The sequence below is a fragment of the Xenopus tropicalis genome, chromosome 5 (assembly GCF_000004195.4).
Source record: "Xenopus tropicalis strain Nigerian chromosome 5, UCB_Xtro_10.0, whole genome shotgun sequence".
Classification (NCBI taxonomy): Eukaryota; Metazoa; Chordata; class Amphibia; order Anura; family Pipidae; genus Xenopus; species Xenopus tropicalis.
Window position 1 is genome coordinate 126346410 of NC_030681.2, and position 23282 is coordinate 126369691.

At 41.5% G+C, this 23282-nt stretch overlaps 2 protein-coding genes across 2 annotated transcripts; both read right to left on the bottom strand.

Annotated features, from left to right (window-relative positions):
* Window positions 1-553: 553 nt before the first annotated feature.
* On the bottom strand, window positions 554-14413 carry klhl30 (kelch like family member 30). Its single transcript, NM_001102785.1, has 8 exons — window positions 14380-14413; window positions 7870-8691; window positions 5088-5250; window positions 4233-4319; window positions 3990-4145; window positions 3567-3755; window positions 2647-2792; window positions 554-2391 (listed from the first exon to the last, which is right to left on the bottom strand). The coding sequence occupies exons 2-8, from the start codon at window positions 8641-8643 to the stop codon at window positions 2134-2136; spliced, it is 1773 nt and encodes a 590-aa protein (NP_001096255.1). The 5' UTR covers window positions 8644-8691; window positions 14380-14413; the 3' UTR covers window positions 554-2133.
* A 1851-nt stretch (window positions 14414-16264) lies between these two features.
* On the bottom strand, window positions 16265-22287 carry espnl (espin like). Its single transcript, XM_012970642.3, has 4 exons — window positions 22201-22287; window positions 20527-20643; window positions 19232-19411; window positions 16265-18250 (listed from the first exon to the last, which is right to left on the bottom strand). The coding sequence occupies exons 1-4, from the start codon at window positions 22285-22287 to the stop codon at window positions 16781-16783; spliced, it is 1854 nt and encodes a 617-aa protein (XP_012826096.2). The 3' UTR covers window positions 16265-16780.
* Between the last annotated feature and the right edge of the window lie 995 nt (window positions 22288-23282).

Here is a 23282-nt window from a genome sequence, read left to right on the forward strand (position 1 = left end):
CCTTTGCTGTTGCCTAATAGATGCCAGTATCAGCTCTTTAGAACTGTTTTGCCTTCATGGCTTAGATAACACAGGAGTACACCCAACGCCCCACACGTACACAATTAGCAGTACACAGCTGGAGCGTGCGTGTGTGGCCATTCCAAGAAATGCTATTTGGAGAAACGTGCGGCTGAATTTGGTAGATCTCATCCTTGTATGACCCTATACTGCCTGCTCTGTAGCCCTGCAGTCAGGTGGCCCAAGGCTGAGAATCCTACAGAACTGAAAGCTGCCACATGTGTAATATCAAACACTTAGAATCTATTGTTAATACATACATGTGAATAGCACTCTCCAAAAGTGTATTGGTGTGCTTCTGGGAAGACAGAATTGTAATTTTTGTTAAACAGTACTACTGTATTATTGTTTATGCCCTTACTGTACACAAGTTCCCCCTTCCCCCAGCTGTTGCCTGTTTCCCAGGCTTGCAGATAAGGAATTAATTATAAAAGGGCTTTAATGAATGACCCTTTTCTCCTTCCACAACTGCCCTGAAGAACTAAAGACATTGGACAATCAAAGTACTTTTAATTTTCCTTTTCTGCACTGACCACAGCAAAAAATAACACAAACCACAGACATTTCTTAATTAAAACAATAGGCAGAAAGCATGTCCAATAAAAGCCAAATCCATTGAACTCATGTTGGACACAGGTGTATATTGTCCCTTATTGTCTTGTGATGGCATTAGGACATTTTCATTTTTAATACCAAGATGAATTTTTCAGTGTCCCAACATGATTATTTTGCATTTAAAGGGACAAAGTGTTGGACCCAACCTCATTTCGTTATCTCTAATTAGGGCAGCTCCTAATGAACAACCTCACACCAGGGGTGTTTCAGATGTGCTGTACTGTTGAGTCCATCCTGCTAAAACTCCTGTACATGCGACAAGCCAGCAAAAACTGCAAGACGCAGGGCGAATGGCATCAGGGGTGAGTTGATGATGTTGGGGGTGGAGCAATGAATTTTAGGGGTGGTCAGTGGACAGGGCTATGGCATGGCAGACAGACACTGGCTTAATTTCAAGTCAGTCTGGCAGAGTTTTGTCCATTGTTCCACCCTCTGAAGCCCAGAGAGGCAGAGTTGAACTGGACAGCCCATGTAAAAACCAGACTGTTTGGTTCAAAATAGGTCAGGGGACAAGCCTAGCCTCAGTGTCCCATTTTGCTTTTCATCTGTATCACACCCTATAATGCCTCAGCCTAATGTCACACTATGTATTTCTGCTGATGGAGAAACAGCTGACACCACCCATTGCCTTTGACTTGTATGGGAACCACCTGTTACTGCTCATACAGATTTCAGTACAGACAGCTGCCATTCACTTCAACATGACTGTCGTGGCTTTAGCCTTACACTTGGTTTAGCTGTTGTGCCCCTTTAAATTGCTGTGGACTGAAGTGAAAGAATAAATGCTCTCTTACGAGTAACAGTGTCTTTTAAATAATAATCCCTAAGGATTTCTAGTTTATTTATTTTTCAAATTTATTTATACAATGATCCCTAACCCCCATTGTGATCCAATAATTAGACCGGAGGCCAGACCTTTGGATCATTCCAATTTGACTGAGTGCGTTTGTGGACAAATTGGATAACAACCCCCTTGTTTTGTGAATTGGCCAAACATGTGGCTCTTATTATGTATGCCCAGCTTTACACTATATGAACCTCCTTTGGAAGCTATTGTACAAAGTTGGACATAAGCACCACAGCTGTCATTCATGTGAAATACAAAAAGTGTTTATAAATTTGGAGATACAATATTTCAATCCTGTTAGAATTTAGATCAATATCATTATATAGCGCAAACACATCATTCACATCAGCCTCTGCCCCATGTGTCATCTTAAGGGAAACTGCCAATAGATAGAACTGCATCTACTTTAATGTTCTACTCCTGGAACAGATTGTTTAGCTTAATAAAGATCAATAATTCAGGTGGAAAAGCTGTTTCACAGTCCATCATTCATGTTCTGTATAAGTTATATAGCGTTATCTCATCTTGCATCCAGGACACATTTCTCACAAACAAGCACATTGCTCTGTATGTCTTCCATTTCTCGTGACGCAGCTCCTATTCATTTTTTGTCAGTGTTCTGCCTCTGATTGTCCCTGGAATTTTTCTGTCCACCGAGATGTGTCCATAAATATAGTGGAGGTGCAGTGGTAGAGCCAGCGACTAGGGAGAGGCCCCTCTCGTTTCCAGACATCAGCGCTACAGTCATAGGACTCCATGACTACACTGTACTCTCGTGCCATGCCATGCCAGTGGCCGCCAGTCACATACAAGCGAGAACCAACAGCTGTCATGCCTCCATTCTCATGAAGGGTGTGGAGAAGCTGCACCTGGAGATGCAGAATGTGGGACACAGGAATGTATTAGTGGATTTGACCATTAACAATTTCAGTCTCAGTTTACTTACTAGTAGTGTATTGATTGTAATCCAATAAATCTGCCAGTAAGTTATTTCTTTGCAATAGCGTTCTCTTTTTCAAAATAACAAAATTATATATCTTGCCCAATCCCTAAATCCCAAATAACATGCATTTTTCATACAGCTGAGCACCTCATTCCATAGGTTTCCATTACTTTCTCCTCACCTTTTTCCATAGGTTAACTTCAGGAAGATACATATAAACTTTTTTTGTGTTGTCAGCAACGAGGTACACAGCACCCCCCACTGTACAACAGCGAGGAGATGAGAGGTACTTTGGGATGAATGGGGAGGCAATGACACTCCAGCCATCTGCAAGACACAAATAAAACAAACGCTTTCTTTTAATATGCTTAGATTACTGTCATATGAAATATAAGGCTTGGATTTAGACCCCTTTGCTGCGATCCTTAGTGTCTACCACATCATTGTCTATGAAGATTCTCATTCATCCAGGTCATGATATACAGTATCTAGTAGAATTAAGTCTAAAACGGCTGGACTTTTCTGAGTTTTTCTTTTCAAGAAAAACTCAGAAAAGTCCAGTCGTTTTAGACTTAATTCTACTAGATACCACATCATTGATTCTTAACCTATGGCCTGGGACAGTGAAACATCCTCTTTTAATATAAGAGATTTCTTGAATTTATTTTTTAATCTGGGTCCCCTGAGAAAATCGTTAAGATGTCAAGCATTACATGTAAAGAGGAACACAGCATAAGTATGATTAACACAATTACTATAGATGGAAATAAGATATATGCCCAACTTTTTCTCACATTGTTATTGTATAGTATAAAACTAAACCAGAGGAAGACATAAAGTGACATTTTGTTTAAAGAGGGAAAACTGATCACTAGGAAATTTCACAGCTTTCTATTCACTGGTATGGAACTTTTAGCAAAGGGTGAAAGCAGAGCAATCTCTAATAATATTCTTTCCAATATCTTCAAATCCAAGTAAAGCTCTTACATTTCCAGACTGGCCCTTTAATCTTGAGTACCAGCACTGTATCTGCCTCCCCCATGAGCTTGAGTTCTGCATAACAGTAATAACATGGCCCCAGAGAGCTGCGGATACTGATACCTGTAGCTGGGTTGTAGCACTGAAGAGTGAGGGCATTATACTTCATAGCACAGGAACCAATCAGGTACAGCTTTCCACTACACCCTACAGCAGCGAAATTGCTCACATACTTCTGAGCAGGGCTTATTAGTGACCACGTCCCACTGTAGGGGTCATAGCATTCCACCTCCACAGCTTCTTGCAAGGTTCCTGGAAAGGAAGAGCACAAACAACATATCAACCCATGATTGTTGAGAAATAACAAGTTATAGTCACTATGTGACACAGAGGTTCTAGCCTAGGGCATGATGTGCTATAGCTGTGCAACAGCTCTAGTCATAACCTATTCCTGTTCTCTAAAACACATTACGAATTTTCCAGAATAAATCAATATAGGAGTACTGAAGTCATCCTGACTACCACAATTCAGGAACTTGCACTGACCTCCAATGACATATATTTCTCCATTCAGAGATGCACTGGCATGATTAGTGCGTGGATTGATCATAGGTGTAATTGGCTTCCATATTCCTTCATTTAGAACAAAGCGCCAGCCCTGCCGTGTGGACCAAGAGTCATCCCGTGATCCTCTTGAGCCACCTAGGAAAGTAGGAGAAATTGAGCCTTTACCCTTTAACATGTATCATTAGATTGGTGGGTACTATATTCCCAACACATTTAACTCACCTGTGACATAAACATCATTGTTCAGAGACGTGACGGAGAACCCCCATTTATTATAATCTGGAAAATCAGGAACGGACATCCATTTTTCTGCCACAGAAATTAAGAGTCTATCACCAACGATTTATCGGTATCTAAAAAAACACACCCTTTTCAATGACGCCAAGCAACGTCCCTCTGCATCAGCAGAATACTCAGCAGTTTCTGTTCTATCCTTTGGGTAAAAAAAGTCCACATACAAAGACGAAAAAATTATGTGGAAAGAACTGAGTGTGAGAGAAGACTGGAGGAAATTAAATGGGAGGTATAGAGGGGATTGAGCAAAGCCTGTGGTTACTCAGATGCAAGAGAGGAAAGGGGGGAGTTAATGGAAAGGAAGCAGTTCATAGGGACACAAATGATAGCAGAGATGCCTTTTTATATCAATGACTAAGATAAAGCAACACTAGAACAAGGTGAGTAAATTAGTGAAAGAAACTGAGCTTAAGATGCGGTGAGCTTGTATCTAGACCTTATCGGATGGAGGTGGGATGGTAATGTGGCAGCAGTTTGGGAAAGCACTAAAACAAAATGACTGTTTATAACATCATGTAATAGTGTTCTCTTTGTTATAAAGAAACTTTATTTTGTTTCTCAAACACTAGAAAATGCTATATCGTTTATTCATTTACTGTAATGGTGAGATGAGTTATCTGGAAATGTTCAGCCTTTGCTTGTATCAAGGGCCAATGTTATCAAAGGAGCAGAGGATATTCTGTACAAAAAATTCTACAAGTGATCCTAAAACATTAGCAAAGAGACTACAATCAATTCTTTTAGCTTCCTATGTTGCTTCTGGGCTGGGCTTTTTGCACTTACTGGTTTTTGTATTGTAGTATGCAAAGTTTGCTGATGTTCTTGGTGTCTCCTCATCTTCTTCATCCTCATCCTCATCTTCTTCTTCCTCCAAGACCTTTCCTCCCACCACTACCAATACTTCCTCTAGATATACAAGTGATTGTTCTCTGGGACCCCTGGTTTCCTAAATGTATAGAAGATAATCAAAATTACTGAAGAGTCCCATACAAGCTTCAAAATGGAATGCTTTTATTTACTGGCAGTTTCAAGACACTTATTAATTCTTAAGGAGCTTTGACCCAATGCATTCCCTAAAGTTCACCATAGACAAGAGACCCAAAAACACTATATTGCTTGTAGGTACCACAGACTTGGAGATCACATACACTAGATTATAAGATATGGTTTTATTTGATTGGAATGCAATCTGTTTGAGAAACAGAGATATGAATAGAATGAGTTTGCAGGGGACTGATAAAATAGTTGCCCTTCTGTTCAGGCAGAAGTAGACAGCTAAGAGGGTCCTTAGTTGTAGAAGGGAAATACGTTTCTTGTTCCTGTGTCAAAGTAAGCTCCTGGAAGTCCTATAACTGACCGGGCAGGGTCACTGTTCTAAAGAATATAAGGGATGAACTTATAAGGTTGATGTTATTCTTTTCAAGGATTTCACCTTTAGTAGTACATAGGTGGGATAACTTGCAGCATAGGCAAAAGGAGGCATAGTCAGAAAGTCAATAGATCACTCTTGGAGTGATAGGTAGGAGTAGGTTAGCTAGTGACCAGCCTCAGCTCCACCAAGGATGTTATTAAGGATTAGAGTTCTTGGTGTATTGCTCAAGATTAATCAAGTGCACAGAGCTAGGGGTAGATGCTATCCTGTCTAGGTTTCATTTGAGAGGTCTGAAAGCTTGGGGATTATTGTGAGATAATGTCAATCTATTGTAGAAATTGCCTGGGGATATAGCCTGTCCTTACTAAAACACATGGATTTTATTGCTTGGCTATCTTATAGTACAGAAATAACTGTGGAATCCAGTAATGGTGTCTCTTCTCAACCATGCAAGGTACAAAATAGAATGTTTAAATTATCTTTAGGTTCCAAAACATGTATTAAATCTTGTGGAGCTCTGGCTGGTTGGCGTCTTCCTTATGATGCCAAAGCACAGAAAAAATGAAGATACGAGTAGAATGAATTGGAGTGGGGTTAGCTTCTGCTACACAGCTAAATCAGTATAGATCTAAAAACTGATGGGCAATATAGCCACTTCCTATTGAGATATATGTATTTCCCTGCCTGGCTGTCTCAATAGTGGAGCAATAACTGTGGAACCCATCAAAAGACATCTCATGTCAACGTTACAGACAATGAGCACTTTAGAAAAAACACACCTTTGTCCCTCAGTGGTTCTCTCCTTTTAATCCCCAGTCTTCTATCAACTTTGCATTGAGCTTTTTTAGACAATTTATTTATGCATTGAATACCACTCCTTTGAACACAAGGCAATAAAGGAGTGAAAGATTTAAGAGGTGTCATATATTTGATAGGTAAATGGCCTGGGAAATGTGACACGCAGGACAACTGATAACTCTAAGTGTGAGCGCAGTGATACAGAGAGAGATTACAGAGGTGTCCGGTGATAGACTGGATAAGTGATAGGGGGTTTAAAGACCAAAACAGGTGAGAGAGGTTATACAGTTGCAAGGGACAACTGGCGTGATAATTGACACTGCAAAGTGGAGGTGATACATTGTGAGAGGGAGCTGTTAAAGTTCAACAGGTTAACATTAAAGTGAAATGTAACACAAGTGGAGGAGCCAATAACAAATGTGAGAGTAAAATCAATATGTTCCAATGAGGCCAAAAGGTCATAGAACAAGTGTCAGGAGGTGATCAGCTATAGAGATGGTCTCACAGACATATCCAGGATTTTAAAGTCAATCATTTTAATAGGGTTTTTTAAATATACAAGTATTTTTAAATTGAAAGTTTACCTGGCCCTATCTAACAAGCTTTACATAGACTGCATTTATAATTCTTGTGGCTTCTGATTGGCTGGAACTCAGGACTCTACGGGAAGTACTCTGACTCAATCTCAAATTACTATCTTAAAAATGCTGTGGAATAAGTAATCTTAAGAATAATCGAGAGCACATTCTCCAGTATGGGAGAAGCCACAAGGATTGTGACAAAATAATGTATAAAGCAGACCACACTGGCTTAAGCCTAACTGAATCTGCACTGATTTGTGGGTAGGCTTACAACTCTTGTAATATTTGTGTTTATGTTTGACGTTCAATATGGCATTAAATAAATAAGAACAATGAATCCATTTTTATTGTAATGCAAGATTAAAAGAGCTCTATAGTTAAATAAAATCTCAACATTTCAAATCTTTTTCCTGTGAGGGCTGTAGAACTTCTACAGAGCAGAATGACAGCCAATGGGAAGTGTGTAGTGATTTCTGGTATCACAAAGCCTGCCCTGCCGAGAGCATTCTCCAGTGACTAGGGTTGCCACCTTTTTCTGTTAATATTACCGGCCCTTGGTGTTTATTTTGCCAAATATCTTGCCAAATAAGTTGATGAACCCATCTAAATGTCAGATAAAGGTAATGGAAATCACACAAATTACAGAGTATAAATATTATTGATTGTCAAGATACATAACAGATACCATTTGTAGACCAAAGCCACAAATATTGTATGTAGGCATGAGTTGTAGTGTATGGTAGTAAATAAGCAGATGAGAAAGTGAAATGAAGGTTGGAGAAGCAGATGTATATATAGACTTAGGGATTCTTACCTGCCCAAGACTCTTGCTGATCAGTGTTTTGCACACCTCAGACTCGCTGATCAATGGCTCTGCCTCCATCAACTCCTGCAGATATTGGTCAGTCAAGCTGGATAGCCGGGCCACATTCAGCAACTGTGGAAGACAGTGGGCCCTACCCTCCTCATCCTGCTTTACCCAATGTAGAGCTGCTTTTGTTCGGCTCTCCTCGTCCCTGACCTGCAGCAGGGGGTCTCCCAAATAGCACAGTAGCCTCTCAGGGCTCAAAAGCAAGAACTCCTCTTCCTGGGAAACTGCTTCAAAGTTCTCCTGTAGGAAGGACAGTGCTTTTGCTGCTACTTCAGGACAGCCATGTGTTTCACCAAATTCCCAAATACCCAGGCAATTTGTAGCATCCATCTGCTGCTGCAGATAGCGGCTGCACACTTTGCGCACTGCAGGAAAACTAAGAAGGTTGGATGTGCGAATGAGGCTTTCCACATTACTCTGGTTAATAGTAAGACGGCCGGTGTAGGAGAAATCAATAAGAGTCTCCATCACCTCTGGGTCCACCTCTTTAATTTCCACCTGAGCTGCAATGCTTTCTTGGAAATCTCCTGTGAACATGGCATGGAAGTACTGGCTACAGAGTGCAAGGACAGCACGATGACAGGGAAACTCCCGGCCTTGCACCACCAGAACAACATCTGAGAGCCGAGAATTGAAGCGAAGAGCTTGTAGGCCTGAAAGGATAGCATCTGAGTGGGAGGGGAGGCAAAATTCCAAGTCATCAATGTTCCTCACCATGCTGTTATTCTCCAAACAGAGCCCAGAGGACAAAGCATGGACAGAGCTCTGTATAATGAGAAGATACATCAGTATAAAAATGACCTGCATCTTTATATGGCTCAAAATGTTCCATTTGTATTAGCAATAATTTTCTAGAAATAACTCAGCTTTAATTATGGTATATTAATGGTATATCTGATCTTAAATATAAGTAAAGCCCAAATTTTGTATCACGTGTCACAAATGTTATGTACTGTTCAATTCCATGCCTGGCCCATGAACTGTTCAGCCACACAGGAGCCATAAAGACAAGGGGTGCCAGACTTGCCAGTATACTTATATACAGAAACATGCAATTTACAGTACTATATTTATGTTTTTTTATATCATCTTGTAAGAATACACATTCAAGCTTTCATTAGAGGGGCCAATTTATTTAGTACACTGGAATTTAGATTAACAAAGGGCAGTCCCATCTAAAAGCATGGGACACTTGACATACTACTTCTCCCAAACAAATCAGATGTAGGATAACAAGGTCAGTATCCCTTTAACTGGGATTTCAGGTCTTATTTTACTTTCATGAAACTCTGACAGCTATGGCACAGTTTTTGTTGGGCTGCAAGTGACCCAGAGTGATGCCAAGCCCTGCATAGTGAGCCTACTCAATCTGGGCATTGCTTTTTTTCTTTAATATTTTCCCTCCACCAGCACTGTGCATAAAATTAACCAATACCTGGCAACTATTGTTAAAGAGCAGAAGCAACAGCGATGGGGCTGCCAAACAACTATTATATAAAAACCTCTCCCAAAAACATGTTCTGGGTCACTAGTTTAGGGGCACAGATCACATATCCTGTATACTCTACCCAGGAAAATGTATGCACAATGATTCAGCTGATTACAGTTACAAGGGAAAGCCACCAAAACATACTATATATACACATGTAAAGGTAAGACAAGACATTCACTTATAAACATTAATGAGCCCAAAGAAAAGTCCATGAAAACTATCTGTTAAAGGGACAGCATATCCCCTTGTTCAACATGAATGATAGGAATAGGGCTTGTGCAGAAAGCACATTTTCCCTGTTGTTTTTATCACAAAAAAATCTATGGTTTTCTTGAGCTAAACAGGGCAAATAGGGAAACGGAAGCTACTCCATGTTTGGTCCTTGGAAGATAGATAATTGCACTAGTTACTAGTGCACAGATATTCTCCCTGCACAATTTTCACCCTGCAGCACCCTTCCTCCAACATTAAACGAGGGCCCTAACTGATATTAAGTCACATGTCTCTTTGTTCTGGAGGGAGTTGCTCCAACATGACACTTCTATTTCCCGATAGGGTTACGACAGGTATTGGAATGAAATACCTTTTACAGTCTTCCAAACAAAGTTTTGAGACACCCACAAACACACACTGTAGAAAGGTGTATAGGGGATGGAGAATACAGCTTCCCAGAGTAAATTACCAGTAAATAAAGGATTTTAAATATATCCATTGGGACCTTGGTATAACATAACTGCTTGCAAGATTCAATTTAGGCTCTAATCCATACCTATTCAGCCCTTTTCTCCTAAATTCTTCCTCCTGCTTAATCTAAATAAAGGCAAAGCCCTATTTCAAAGCAGTCTCTACTGTAGTTCTTTTCCAAGTCCTGACTGCTTGAAATCTGTATGACAACATTAACTGTAATGCAGAAGGATCATAGCCGTCTTTGGCTTATTCAGTTAGAGATGGCCAGTGGCCAGCCAATATGATATTACTGGTGTCTACACAGAAGGGGTAGTATCAGGGCAGGTGAAATGGATCTGTGTGTCATTTGCAGAAAGCTGTAAGAGAAACCAAATATCTGTTGAGGTCACAGAAAGAGGTGCAGGTCTGAGACAGAGCTGAGGAACAGAAAGAGGTGCAGGTCTGAGACAGAGCTGGGGAACAGAAAGAGGTGCAGGTCTGAGACAGAGCTGGGGAACAGAAAGAGGTGCAGGTCTGAGACAGAGCTGGGGAACAGAATGAGGTGCAGGTCTGAGACAGAGCTGGGGAACAGAATGAGGTGCAGGTCGGAGACAGAGCTGGGGAACAGAAAGAGGTGCAGGTCTGAGACAGAGCTGGGGAACAGAAAGAGGTGCAGGTCTGAGACAGAGCTGGGGAACAGAAAGAGGTGCAGGTCTGAGACAGAGCTGGGGAACAGAATGAGGTGCAGGTCTGAGACAGAGCTGAGGAACAGAAAGAGGTGCAGGTCTGAGACAGAGCTGGGGAACAGAATGAGGTGCAGGTCTGAGACAGAGCTGGGGAACAGAAAGAGGTGCAGGTCTGAGACAGAGCTGAGGAACAGAAAGAGGTGCAGGTCTGAGACAGAGCTGGGGAACAGAAAGAGGTGCAGGTCTGAGACAGAGCTGGGGAACAGAAAGAGGTGCAGGTCTGAGACAGAGCTGGGGAACAGAATGAGGTGCAGGTCTGAGACAGAGCTGAGGAACAGAAAGAGGTGCAGGTCTGAGACAGAGCTGGGGAACAGAAAGAGGTGCAGGTCTGAGACAGAGCTGGGGAACAGAATGAGGTGCAGGTCTGAGACAGAGCTGGGGAACAGAAAGAGGTGCAGGTCTGAGACAGAGCTGGGGAACAGAAAGAGGTGCAGGTCTGAGACAGAGCTGGGGAACAGAATGAGGTGCAGGTCTGAGACAGAGCTGAGGAACAGAAAGAGGTGCAGGTCTGAGACAGAGCTGGGGAACAGAATGAGGTGCAGGTCTGAGACAGAGCTGGGGAACAGAAAGAGGTGCAGGTCTGAGACAGAGCTGAGGAACAGAAAGAGGTGCAGGTCTGAGACAGAGCTGGGGAACAGAAAGAGGTGCAGGTCTGAGACAGAGCTGGGGAACAGAAAGAGGTGCAGGTCTGAGACAGAGCTGGGGAACAGAATGAGGTGCAGGTCTGAGACAGAGCTGAGGAACAGAAAGAGGTGCAGGTCTGAGACAGAGCTGGGGAACAGAAAGAGGTGCAGGTCTGAGACAGAGCTGGGGAACAGAATGAGGTGCAGGTCTGAGACAGAGCTGGGGAACAGAAAGAGGTGCAGGTCTGAGACAGAGCTGGGGAACAGAAAGAGGTGCAGGTCTGAGACAGAGCTGGGGAACAGAATGAGGTGCAAGTCTGAGACAGAGCTGGGGAACAGAAAGAGGTGCAGGTCTGAGACAGAACTGGGGAACAGAAAGAGGTGCAGGTCTGAGACAGAGCTGGGGAACAGAATGAGGTGCAAGTCTGAGACAGAGCTGGGGAACAGAAAGAGGTGCAGGTCTGAGACAGAGCTGGGGAACATAAAGAGGTGCAGGTCTGAGACAGAGCTGGGGAACAGAAAGAGGTGCAGGTCTGAGACAGAGCTGGGGAACATAATGAGGTGCAAGTCTGAGACAGAGCTGGGGAACAGAATGAGGTACAGGTCTGAGACAGAGCTGGGGAACAGAAAGAGGTGCAAGTCTGAGACAGAGCTGGGGAACAGAAAGAGGTGCAGGTCTGAGACAGAGCTGGGGAACAGAATGAGGTGCAGGTCTGAGACAGAGCTGGGGAACAGAATGAGGTTCAGGTCTGAGACAGAGCTGGGGAACAGAAAGAGGTGCAGGTCTGAGACAGAGCTGGGGAACAGAATGAGGTGCAAGTCTGAGACAGAGCTGGGGAACAGAAAGAGGTGCAGGTCTGAGACAGAGCTGGGGAACAGAATGAGGTGCAGGTCTGAGACAGAGCTGGGGAACAGAAAGAGGTGCAGGTCTGAGACAGAGCTGGGGAACAGAAAGAGGTGCAGGTCTGAGACAGAGCTGGGGAACAGAAAGAGGTGCAGGTCTGAGACAGAGCTGGGGAACAGAATGAGGTGCAGGTCTGAGACAGAGCTGGGGAACAGAAAGAGGTGCAGGTCTGAGACAGAGCTGGGGAACAGAAAGAGGTGCAGGTCTGAGACAGAGCTGGGGAACAGAAAGAGGTTCAAGTGTGAGAAAGAGCTGGGGAACAGAATGAGGTGCAGGTCTGACAGAGCTGGGAAAAGGTCTGAATCAGAGCTGGGGAACCCCTATCAGCAATTCACTAGCAGAGATATTTTATTAACACAAAAGTGACAGCTAGATAGATAAGAAACAGATAATTTAGGAGACATTTGAATCCCAGCCCAGACCTTTATTTCAAGGTGTTGCAGGCTGTGGTGGATTCTGGAGCTCATTAACATGCCCACAGCCTGGTAGCTGAATGCCAGTTCTGTATGTAGCTTAGCATCCAAAACTCTGATGTCTCCTAAATTATCTGTTTCTTATCCATCTAGCTGTCACTTTTGTGTTAATAAAATATCTCTGCTAGTGAATTGCTGATAGGTGTTCCCCAGCTCTGATTCAGACCTTTAATGGTACATTTAATCTGTAATGAGAGTTTTCCTGTTTTTAATGTAGTGCTTTTAAACCTCCTTTCTGTGCCCCTGGCAGTGACAGTATTGCCCAGTTATTACATATACATAATACCACACACTTATACAACAGAGTCAGAGAAGTCATCTGTAAGTGAGAGGGTCTTGAGCTCCCTTTAATTTCTATTCACATCTACTTGTTTTAGGGCAATGAGCTGAATAAACAGATCAGCACCATTTGTCTTTTCCTGTACACAGCTTAACCTTATACTTGGGCTACTTTAATAGGGGTGAAGTGCAAAATGCAGTTATAAAGCCCTGTATCTATTGCACTGTGCACCTTTGCATCCCATGAAATTTACACGTATTGCCCATAGGTGAAAGTTTTTGTTCTCCCAGAATGGGCAAAAAAATTCACCCCTTTCTTTGTGCCTCACTGCCTGTGTTAGGGGGCACAGCAAAGAGGAGGGCAGAAGATGGGCAGAACCAAGGTACCAGGGAGCCCTTTACTTACCACCTGCTTATGGGAAGCATTGGGCACAGGGCTCCCTTGCGCCTGTTATGGCTGTCTTAACCAGCAGCAAACAATGACCATGGAAGCAAGTGGTAAGCGTATCAGACCATTATGTGAAATCACAGCCGACAGCAGCAGACTGTTATATAGTTAGCCTGTATATAGTTAGTATGGGATTACATATGGCATATGGCTTCCTCCTTTCTGTAAATACAATGCCATTAATACTCTGTTGCTAAATGATAAGAACTTTTAGTCATTCGCAGATTAGGTGGAAACGCAGCAAGTGGAACACGGTTATCCAGAAAGCTCCAAAATACAGGAAGGCCATCTCTCATAGACTCCATTTTAATCAAATAATTCACATTTGAAATAAATCTCCTTTTTCTCTAATAATAAAACAGTACCTTTTACTTGATCCCAACTAAGATAAAATTATTTCTTTTTGGAGGCAGAACAATGTTTAACAACAATGTTTAAATTACTTTATAGTAGACCAAAAGTATGGTGATCCAAATTGTGAAAAGATTCCTTATCCGAAAACCCCCAGATTCCGAGAATTCTGGATAACAGGTCCCATATCTGTATATAAATATATATTTCTTCCAGCACAATCAAGGAAATTTCATATTCCCTGACAAAACTATAAACAAGCATGGCTTTCCATAGTCTGGCTGTCATGCCTGAAAAATGCAGGACGGTGCCTCACATTGAGCGCCACTAATGTAAACAGCGCTATTGTATATAAGTTGTATATCACTGTATATACATACAGCAAATGCTATAAAATATAGATGTTATGGAATAGAAATAAAGATAACTAGTTTGTAATCTGTGCATATTATATAGTGAGTAATTACTTACCAACAGAGATCAGGACTTTCTGGTTATATGTTTCTTTTCTGCAGCCTGTTACTCAGCTGTTCCAGGGCAGGAATATTTCTAGTATATGACTTAGCCAAGAGCACGCTGGGTTATAAATAGACTGGCCACTCAGTGGCTGCCTGCCCATCACATTCCAGCCACCCCTCCTTAGACCCTAAACACACAAGCTTGAGGCAAAAGAGAAAGACCCTCTTGCATGGTCAGGTGACAGTGACACGAAGGGTTTGGATTGGCACTTAGAATACAGGAACTGACAGCATGTTTTCCTGCTGCATTTTATTATTTAGAATTAATTAGAATGAATCACACATTAAACCACTTGTTCCACAAATATTTTACATGATAGGTATAATTCATCAGGCTTGGTCTGACAGTCTGTGGGTTCTGGCAAATGCCAGAGGGGCTGCTGTAAGATGCAATAGACAGTCACTAGTAGTGGGCTGGTGGGGGCTGTTGGGGGCTGTTGTGTGTACCTGGAATGCCAGGGCCCATTTGAATCCCAGTCCAGACCTTTATTTCAAGGTGTTGCAGGCTGTGGTGGATTCTGGAGCTCATTAACATGCCCACAGCCTGGTAGCTGAATGCCAGTTCTGAATGTAGCTTAGCTGAGCCACAACACCCCGGTTACGTACAGAACAATAGAGCATGATGAGTCCCCTGTATGAAGCAGACAGCTGAAAGCTATCAGGGAGATACTGAAGTTGTAGTTCCACAACAGCTGAAAGAACATAGCTCTGACATCTGTAAATTACATACATTTGTTTTCAGAGTTGCCAGGTTTCTACAACAGCCAAGTGAGCCCACATCTTAGTCTAACTCAATAACTATATATCCACTATATGCAGTATATCAATATTATTAAACACATAATTATAAGGCATCAATATATTCTATAATGCTGTAGAATGGTAAACTGATATAAAAATACATGTGTATGGGTAATGTTGGGTACAAATATACATTGCTGTACTATACAGACATACTGTCAGTAAGACATGCACAGACTGGGTAATCAATTGGTTGACCTCTTTATTTCCCTGTGCAGAATTTTTCAGTATTTGATTTTTGTAATGACTTCTGCAGAAGGATAAGGTACACAAAGAGGGATAATTTTTCTCTGTGAAACCATAAGTATGAGCAATGTGGATTGGCTCACAAGGGTACCTTGAAAAACCTATATGCCTTTATCTTCTAGGTAAGTCTGAGAAGGTGTATTTTTGGTCACTCATTGATGGACAGTCTGTGATTGGAAGAGAGATATTGTGCTGTACCTTTATATTAGCCAGTGGTCTCACACTGCAAAGGGAGATATGTCAATGGGAATATTTTTATTTAGATTAAGTGAAATTAAATGGGATCATGGGACAGTTGCTCTGAATTGGTGGTCAACCATCCCTAGACCATCAGAGTGCGATAGTTGGACTTCTTGTTCTGTGCGAATGGCAGGCCAAATTCCTTTGTATTAGGTATTTATGTACCTGTGAGTCTGGTGGGATCAGGATCACTTGCAGGTCATGAGCGAGTTTGGGTTGGGTGCTTCCACTCGCTCTTCCCACCCGCGACCTAACACTTGCGGCCTGCATCTTCCGGCTTCTGAATTTATAGACACACGTCCGCCATGCACTGCCCCTTTTTTGAAGTCCTTGTGGGGTGGGCCTATAAAACAGGGCAGAAGATGGATCGAGTAGGGTTCAGGTTCAGGTTGGGAGAGGGCGGGTAAGGGTCGGGTGCGGATTAAATTTTTCTTGACCTGCACATCACTAGTATGTAGCCTGCTGTATATCACTGCAGAGTGCCACAGATGAGGGTTGAGAGGAAGTCAGAGTGAAGAAAGGAGGCTATAAAAAACCAGGATGCATCAAGTGTAATAGTTTTTATTCATGCACATGAACTTTAAACCAAGTCTGCCCCAAGGCATTTTAACTGAAAATATTACAGAAAGTGGAAAAAATTTACATTTTTGAAAAGAAGGATATATTCAGCATTGCAGTTTTATTCCCTCCTAAAGCCTGTAATGTATTAATTTAGAGGGTTTCCCCTTAATTTAAAAGTTCAGACACTTATGTTTTTGAGAGGTCCAAGTCCAATCAACTGCTAGGTGGGTCCTAGGTTCCCCTTAGATAAATAGCTAAGACTTTTATTATGGTGGTACTGCAATAGCAGTTGCCTTTCCATAAACTATATGCTGTGCTCCCATGAAACTGAGAACTTATATTTCTGTAACACAGCGGTTTCAAACTAACACACTAGATATATAGTTATTCATTCTTTCAGAATGTAACATTGAGATAAGTTAATAAAGGATACTGGAGGCCAGAAAAATATTCGTGTTATTAGAAACACCGAAAGAGTTTGACAGTCTGTTGCTGAAATTCAGTGATTAAGTTCCAAACATTTCGGCCTCTTTCTCCTTCCAAAATGTAAAGCTTCTCTCAATGCACTGACACAAATCCTCATCTTCTGAAACATTACGGGTCTGGTTATTTCGGTCTTTCCTTTGTGTCCCTGATCCAAAGAAACGGACTTTGATGTCCTCAAATCCATCAGACCATGTTCTGCGCCCTGTAGCTATCTCTTCTAGAACAGTAGAATGGAAAGCTTTGGCTGTTTCCCACCCATGGTGCCCCAGCTGATCAAAAACCTCAAAACAGAGAAGATGTCTCATCCGTCTTTCCTCCTCTGGCATCTCCTGCTCCAGTAGTCGGAAGTAGCCCAACATGAACAGGTCTAAAGTTAGTCTCTCATGATTCTTAGAAGGCTGGCTGAAGGAGGTGGACAACAAGTGCTCAGGGGGTGGAAGAGCAGATGGATTATTATTGGAAGATTCAGAACTATTCTGATGAGCTGTCTTCCAACTTCCTATGAGACGCTGAACAGTGGTCCTTTGCTTCCGTAAATGCTCCAGCACACTGCCCAAACGTGAAGGCACCCCTTCTTCTACAGGCGCTATTCCATTCTGGTTTATCTTATTAGCATCTTCCATGTTCTTTGATGCTGATAGCATTCCATTTTTATCTATTTCAAACATCTCTGATAGGGATCCTAACTTTACATCCCTCTTCAGAACCTGAATATTTGTTGTAATACTTTCAACATGTACTTTTGCTTTTGAGTCTGGCTCTTTAGTGCATTGAGTCGGGTTGTGGTCAAGTTGCAACATCTTTTTATGTAATTTGTTGTTCACAATTCCTTTGAGATCTGAATTTGCTGTAGCTTTAATTGCAGCACGCAATGAATATGCCGATTTCTTCCAGTGACTTAGAAACAAGAGCACAATTCTCTCTTTCCTTAGTGTTCGGAGTGGTATAGGAGAATCACTGATTGAAGAACATTCTTCTGAACTTAGCCCTGAATCACTGGCATCCTCTGATTCCCTATTCAAAATAATGTTTTTTATACCAGTCGGAAGATGAGTTTGATGTTGTCTCTCAAACTGGACCTTTAATCTTCGGACTGACACCCCACATTGCAGTAGCTCTGTCACAGGAGAAGATGGATGAGATTGATTTGATTTAGATTTGACAATTCTGTATGAATCATCTGGTGTTACACCGGTGGAAGAGAGAAGTTGGGACATACTGTCAATCACATTAGACATAGAGACACACCAGTCTGGGTCCTCTTTGTTCTGAAGAAGTTTAGCATTAAGGGTGACATTTATCAAGGGCGTAGGCAACATGGCTTGCAATTGCTGCACCTGGCGTGAGAGTTCCTGCTCATACTGCTGGCATTCTCTTCTACGACGCAGTCCTTCCATTTGTCCATCAAGAATATGAAGCTCTTCTTCAGTCAATAACTCACCGTATGGCCCAAGAACAGCGCTCTGAGTGTGAGAGTACCGCCATTCTCCCTGCAGAAAAACAGGGAATTTAAAAAATGTTTAAATTAATTTATATGCAACATATATAGCACGAAGGCAATTAGTTCCACGCTACAAACAACATATGTATAAAACTCTTTTTTTTGCTAAAAAATGTTTCTAATTATGCAGACTTCTATTTATAGTGACACTGACACATTCAGTGTTACAAGGAAAACCTCAGTATTACTAAAGTTATAGGCCTGCATTAATAGTTTCTTTAAAAGTGCACTAAAGTCACCCCCAGCTCAGCCAAATTTACCCCATCCTGGCACTCTGACTAGGCTAATGTTACCCAGTGTCGGACTGGCCTACCAGGATACCAGGAAAACTCCCTGTGGATCCAGGTATCAGTGGGCCCTCCTGCTCACCCAACCATTTGCATTGTATGCTTATACCATGACCATTACTCAATTCTATATGGGAGGAAATTGAAGAAATGGAGGAAAGGATAGATATTAGTATGTAAAAAAAAAATTAAGAGATTAAAGAAAGTGAGTAAACAGAGAAGGGGAGAGTGGGCCTAAGGTCTAAGGGTTTTCTGGTGGGCCCTTGGCATCCCAGTCCGACACTGATGTTGCCTGAGCACTGAGAGCTGGATGTCAGTCATGTTGGACTGGTTGTGGCATGATCCTTCCATTAGTTGTAGTAGTACTCAAGCCTATGGAAAGATTCTACCAGCCCTGGCTAAACACGACTGCTGGAAGTCCTTCTTTCTCCATAGAATAAGCACACTTTGGGGCACTTTCAAAATAAAAAATAACAGTGCCTTGTATGGTGGCCTGTAGGGCACTGTGTCTGCAAATTACAATTTTTTGTAAAAATCAATGCCAGAAGCTGCTATGTGTAAACCAGCCATGTATAGAACAGTGAGATTGTCTTTATTTGCATTAGATTTTGTGTTTTTTTTATATTTATTGATTTTACTAACCCTTTGTGATAATTTGACAGTGCATATTAGTTTAACTATACCTGCATGGCTTCTTCCTCCAAGTGAGCTTGTAGTCTGCGCAGCATCACTTGCCTCTTCCATTCTGGAAATAACTGCCCCTGATCATCATGAGTAGGTACTAAAGCATCCAAATCAACCAGGGAACCTGAATCTGGCTGGGGGTTTTGGTCCCTGTCAAAAGATGCCTCAGAATGTTCTCCCTATGAAAGAAAGCAATTTGTAAAAGTCCCGGTCATATCGGTTACAGCAGGGGTGCCCAGACTTTGTCCCCCTGTGATCTACTCTTGCCTCCTGGCCACCATCATAAGATCTACCATAATAAAAATAACATCTATCACACGGTGCAAGCCGCATTCCCTCTAAGACGTGCCGTACGTCCACATTCCCCTAAGACGCAGCATACGTACGCATTCCCATTAGACGCGCCGCACTTCCACATTCCCCGGCTACCAGAAATTCACGGGGATCAACTGGTAGACCGCGATCAAGTAATAGCCACCCCTGGAGTACAGACTACTGACGCTAAATAACTACTCTTCAAAACATGGATGTACATTAAAAGTTACCCATAGGCCATGCTGATTGTTTTTTACTGATGAATGAGGCCTGCTTTTGTAAGTAATTGTTACTTGACTGTTCTGCCAACCTAACTGTCACTTCTTCACCTGTCAGTTATAGCTTATAATGCTAATGGAATGCTGCTGCACAAATATGGCAGCCCCCTTATAGAAGAAAATGGGAGATCAGATAAGTAAAAGCACTGGGCAGATACTATACTTTTAAGACAAAATTATAAAAACATGCAAGACAATGTTATGATAGATGTTAAAAAAACGATTTAATCCTTGTGTAAGTAGTGTATGTATAGTGTACTGTATGTATATAATAATTTCTTATATATCTTGAAAACTAAAAAAAATGTAAATTGTGAATTTTTCCATCAATTTGTTTATATTTTCTTATGCAAAAGAAAATTATAGGCGAGACTGTTAGTTGTAGTTCAAGAACTGAAGATCTGTATGTTGAACACCCCTGACATTAGCAGTGAATATAATCTATTAATAATCATACAAATTTGAGCATTTGTGATTTGAATTTTTACCAAGGATATTTTTTTACTCAAGAGGCCGTTCTGAAGCTAGATGAGCAGGGCGCAGGATTCTCTAGTCTACCCCCCCCCCCCCCGAAAAAAAACTGTAAATGTTGCTTCAATACAAAAATACGAAGAGAACACTGCAGAATCTCAGCAGTGGCTATAAATGAAACAATAGCTCCTATGCAATGCTAATATACGCTATAGCAAATAAGAACTCACAGCCTGAAGGAAAATGCTTGTGATTCTGGCTTTCTGAAGGCCTTGAATAATTCTTGACTTGTCGGAGTGCTGTAAAAGATCCTGTAGCGTTTGAGACTGGTTTTCCTGTCCATTTCGCTAGAAGAAAAAGAGCAGTGAGTGACAACTAAACAAGACATTGTAATGAGGGCCAGAAAGAAAGAGACTACCTAGAGCTTTAGAACAAATGAATGGTGCGTTTGCAGATATATGAACTTGGGGGAAAAAAAAGACAATGCAAATGGAAAAAGATACCAGATTGGAAAGATACAGATATAGGCAATGGCAGACAAGAGGTAGGAATGAAAGATGTGTTCTTGCATAATGCTCTGCTGAGTTGAATTCAATACAGAACAGTCTAATGGATTCCAATACACCTTCCAATTTTAAGATGATGTCTTGAAACTTTAACATCTTTCTAACAGCAGCAGCTGGGTGAAACCAAACCAAGCGAACCTCATTGTTGTAGCCGTATATTAAATAGTTCTATACAACCATAGAGTGATACATACAAAGAACAAAGAATATATATAATTGTAGTATTTAAACATTACAGCATGCTGGGAAGTACCCAACAACATGTTTATTAAACTAGCATGGTATTGTTGACCTGCATTATTCAGACCAAGCAAGAGCAGTCCAACCTTGTAGGCAAGATCCTAAGGTAAAGCTTCAACAAAAATATTCATCTGTGCATTAGTAGTAGTATTAGTAGTATTAGTAGTAGTATTGCATTCTAAAAAAAATGGCTACTTAAACAAAAACCCCAGCCCTATATGTCATGTGACACTTCTATAAACAAATCTGAATGCTATTCAATTCTCATATCAGAAGGTTCAGGGGCACTAACTTGGCACAGGGTTGGAATAGCATGGGGCTAATATGTTTGCTTTGCAATTTAGCCTTCATGATTCTTCCCCACCTACCATCAATTTGGGGATGCCTAATGTAGTGCATGGTACTAGGAGCTGGGTTGAATCCTATACAGCCCTACACATGTTTGTATTAGCAATGGCAAAAAAGACAGAATGGCAATACAATGCAGGTTTATGCAGCATTACAACAATGTTACAAAGATTTTTTTCAGTGTATGGATTCTATGCTCCATACTATAGGTTTATAAAAAAAAATGGACAGAAAAAAGCGTGATGGGTCTCGTTCATCTAGGTCATGGTATATCTGTAGTAATAAATCAAATCAGCTTCTTGAAATGAGAAGGTTAGCGAAATATCTTCAAGAAAAACACAGCAAGTCCAGTTGATTTGGCGTATTACTACAGATATAACCTTTCATTAAGTGGAGAATATAAAGCTAAATATATTATAGAAATGGCACATAAGGTAAAATACAGTAACAAAAATGACTTTCAGTGATAGATATTTGGAATGATAGCACCCTTGAATAGTTATTGGATAAAAGAAGTGAAGTTATTGGATAAAAAATAGACCAGCAAGTGCAAAATGTAAGCCCAATGAGTTCCTAGAATTTAGCTTTTATAGCTGAGAAAGATGAGGAAAAGGGACCCTAGGTGTGTGCTAGAGTGCTACCGACAACACAAAAGAGCCCCCCAAGACAATGCTTAGAGATAAAAGGAAGAGATAAAGGATTGGGAGTAGCAGCTTAAAGGCAATAGATAAAACTGAATGCTCTGCATACGCTGTTGAAGAGGGATGTGATCTTGGCTTTCTGAAGACACCTTCCAATCTTCTGCTCCGAAATCACTGCTTGCTCCACAGGCTCCATTGTCATATTAGAAATATATATCGGAATTCCTAACTCTAGCTGCTCAGGCCTTGGTGTAAAAAATGCCCCTTTCCAACTCTATCCCAATAAAGGCCTTAATCCAACAGCTCCCAGCTCCTTCTCTCATTTCAACACCCTTTTACCTCAAACGGAGATGTGTGTGTTTATTTTCCTCTCTCAGTTTCACACATCATTAAACTGCTTGTTACTCTTACATGCTTTGCTCCCCTTAAAACACCTGTTTCCCCACAAGGACCTGACCCTGTCTATGATACCTTTCCCCCTTACAAACCTGTTTTACTTCTCTCACACATCTCTCAACTGCTCTGTTTCTGGCATACAGGGGAGGGGGATCAAGTGGCAATAATAATTGATTTTTACTGCAGGGGGAACCAGGGAAGTAGGTGTAGGATATCTGGAAGAAGGGAGGGCTACTAGTGGCATGTGGGATATTTTACCTGCAAAGTATTGTGCTACTGACTCACTTAACCACCTCTCCACCCCCCTTCATTTACAAAACGTCTCCTGGACCGATAGAGAGAGGGAGATCATGTAACTACACTGCAAGATCTGTGTCACACCTAACTCATTAATGAAATGAGACACACATACAGCACTTTGGGCAAAGGTCACTGCAAATAATGGCTTTCTGTAGAACCCAGAGAGACATACAAGTTGAAACAAATGAAAGAAGTGCAGCACATTCTGAAGGAAAGCAATGCCCATCTACCATATTGATTGGTTTTACACTGATTTGGCCAGATAGTTATATGCCTTATGATCCTATGGATGTACAAGGGAAACTTTTATGTCAGTAATATCATTACTTGCTGAAAGTTGTCTTTATAGAAGCCAACTGCTGACATAGACATACACATAGCTGGGGAGAATTACTGTAGTAAAGCTTTATTTATATGGAACAACAGGAATTGCCTCTCCCAAGACATTGCCTTACTCACAATAAGCTGTGAGCGGGAATGTACATTTCCTAAAGC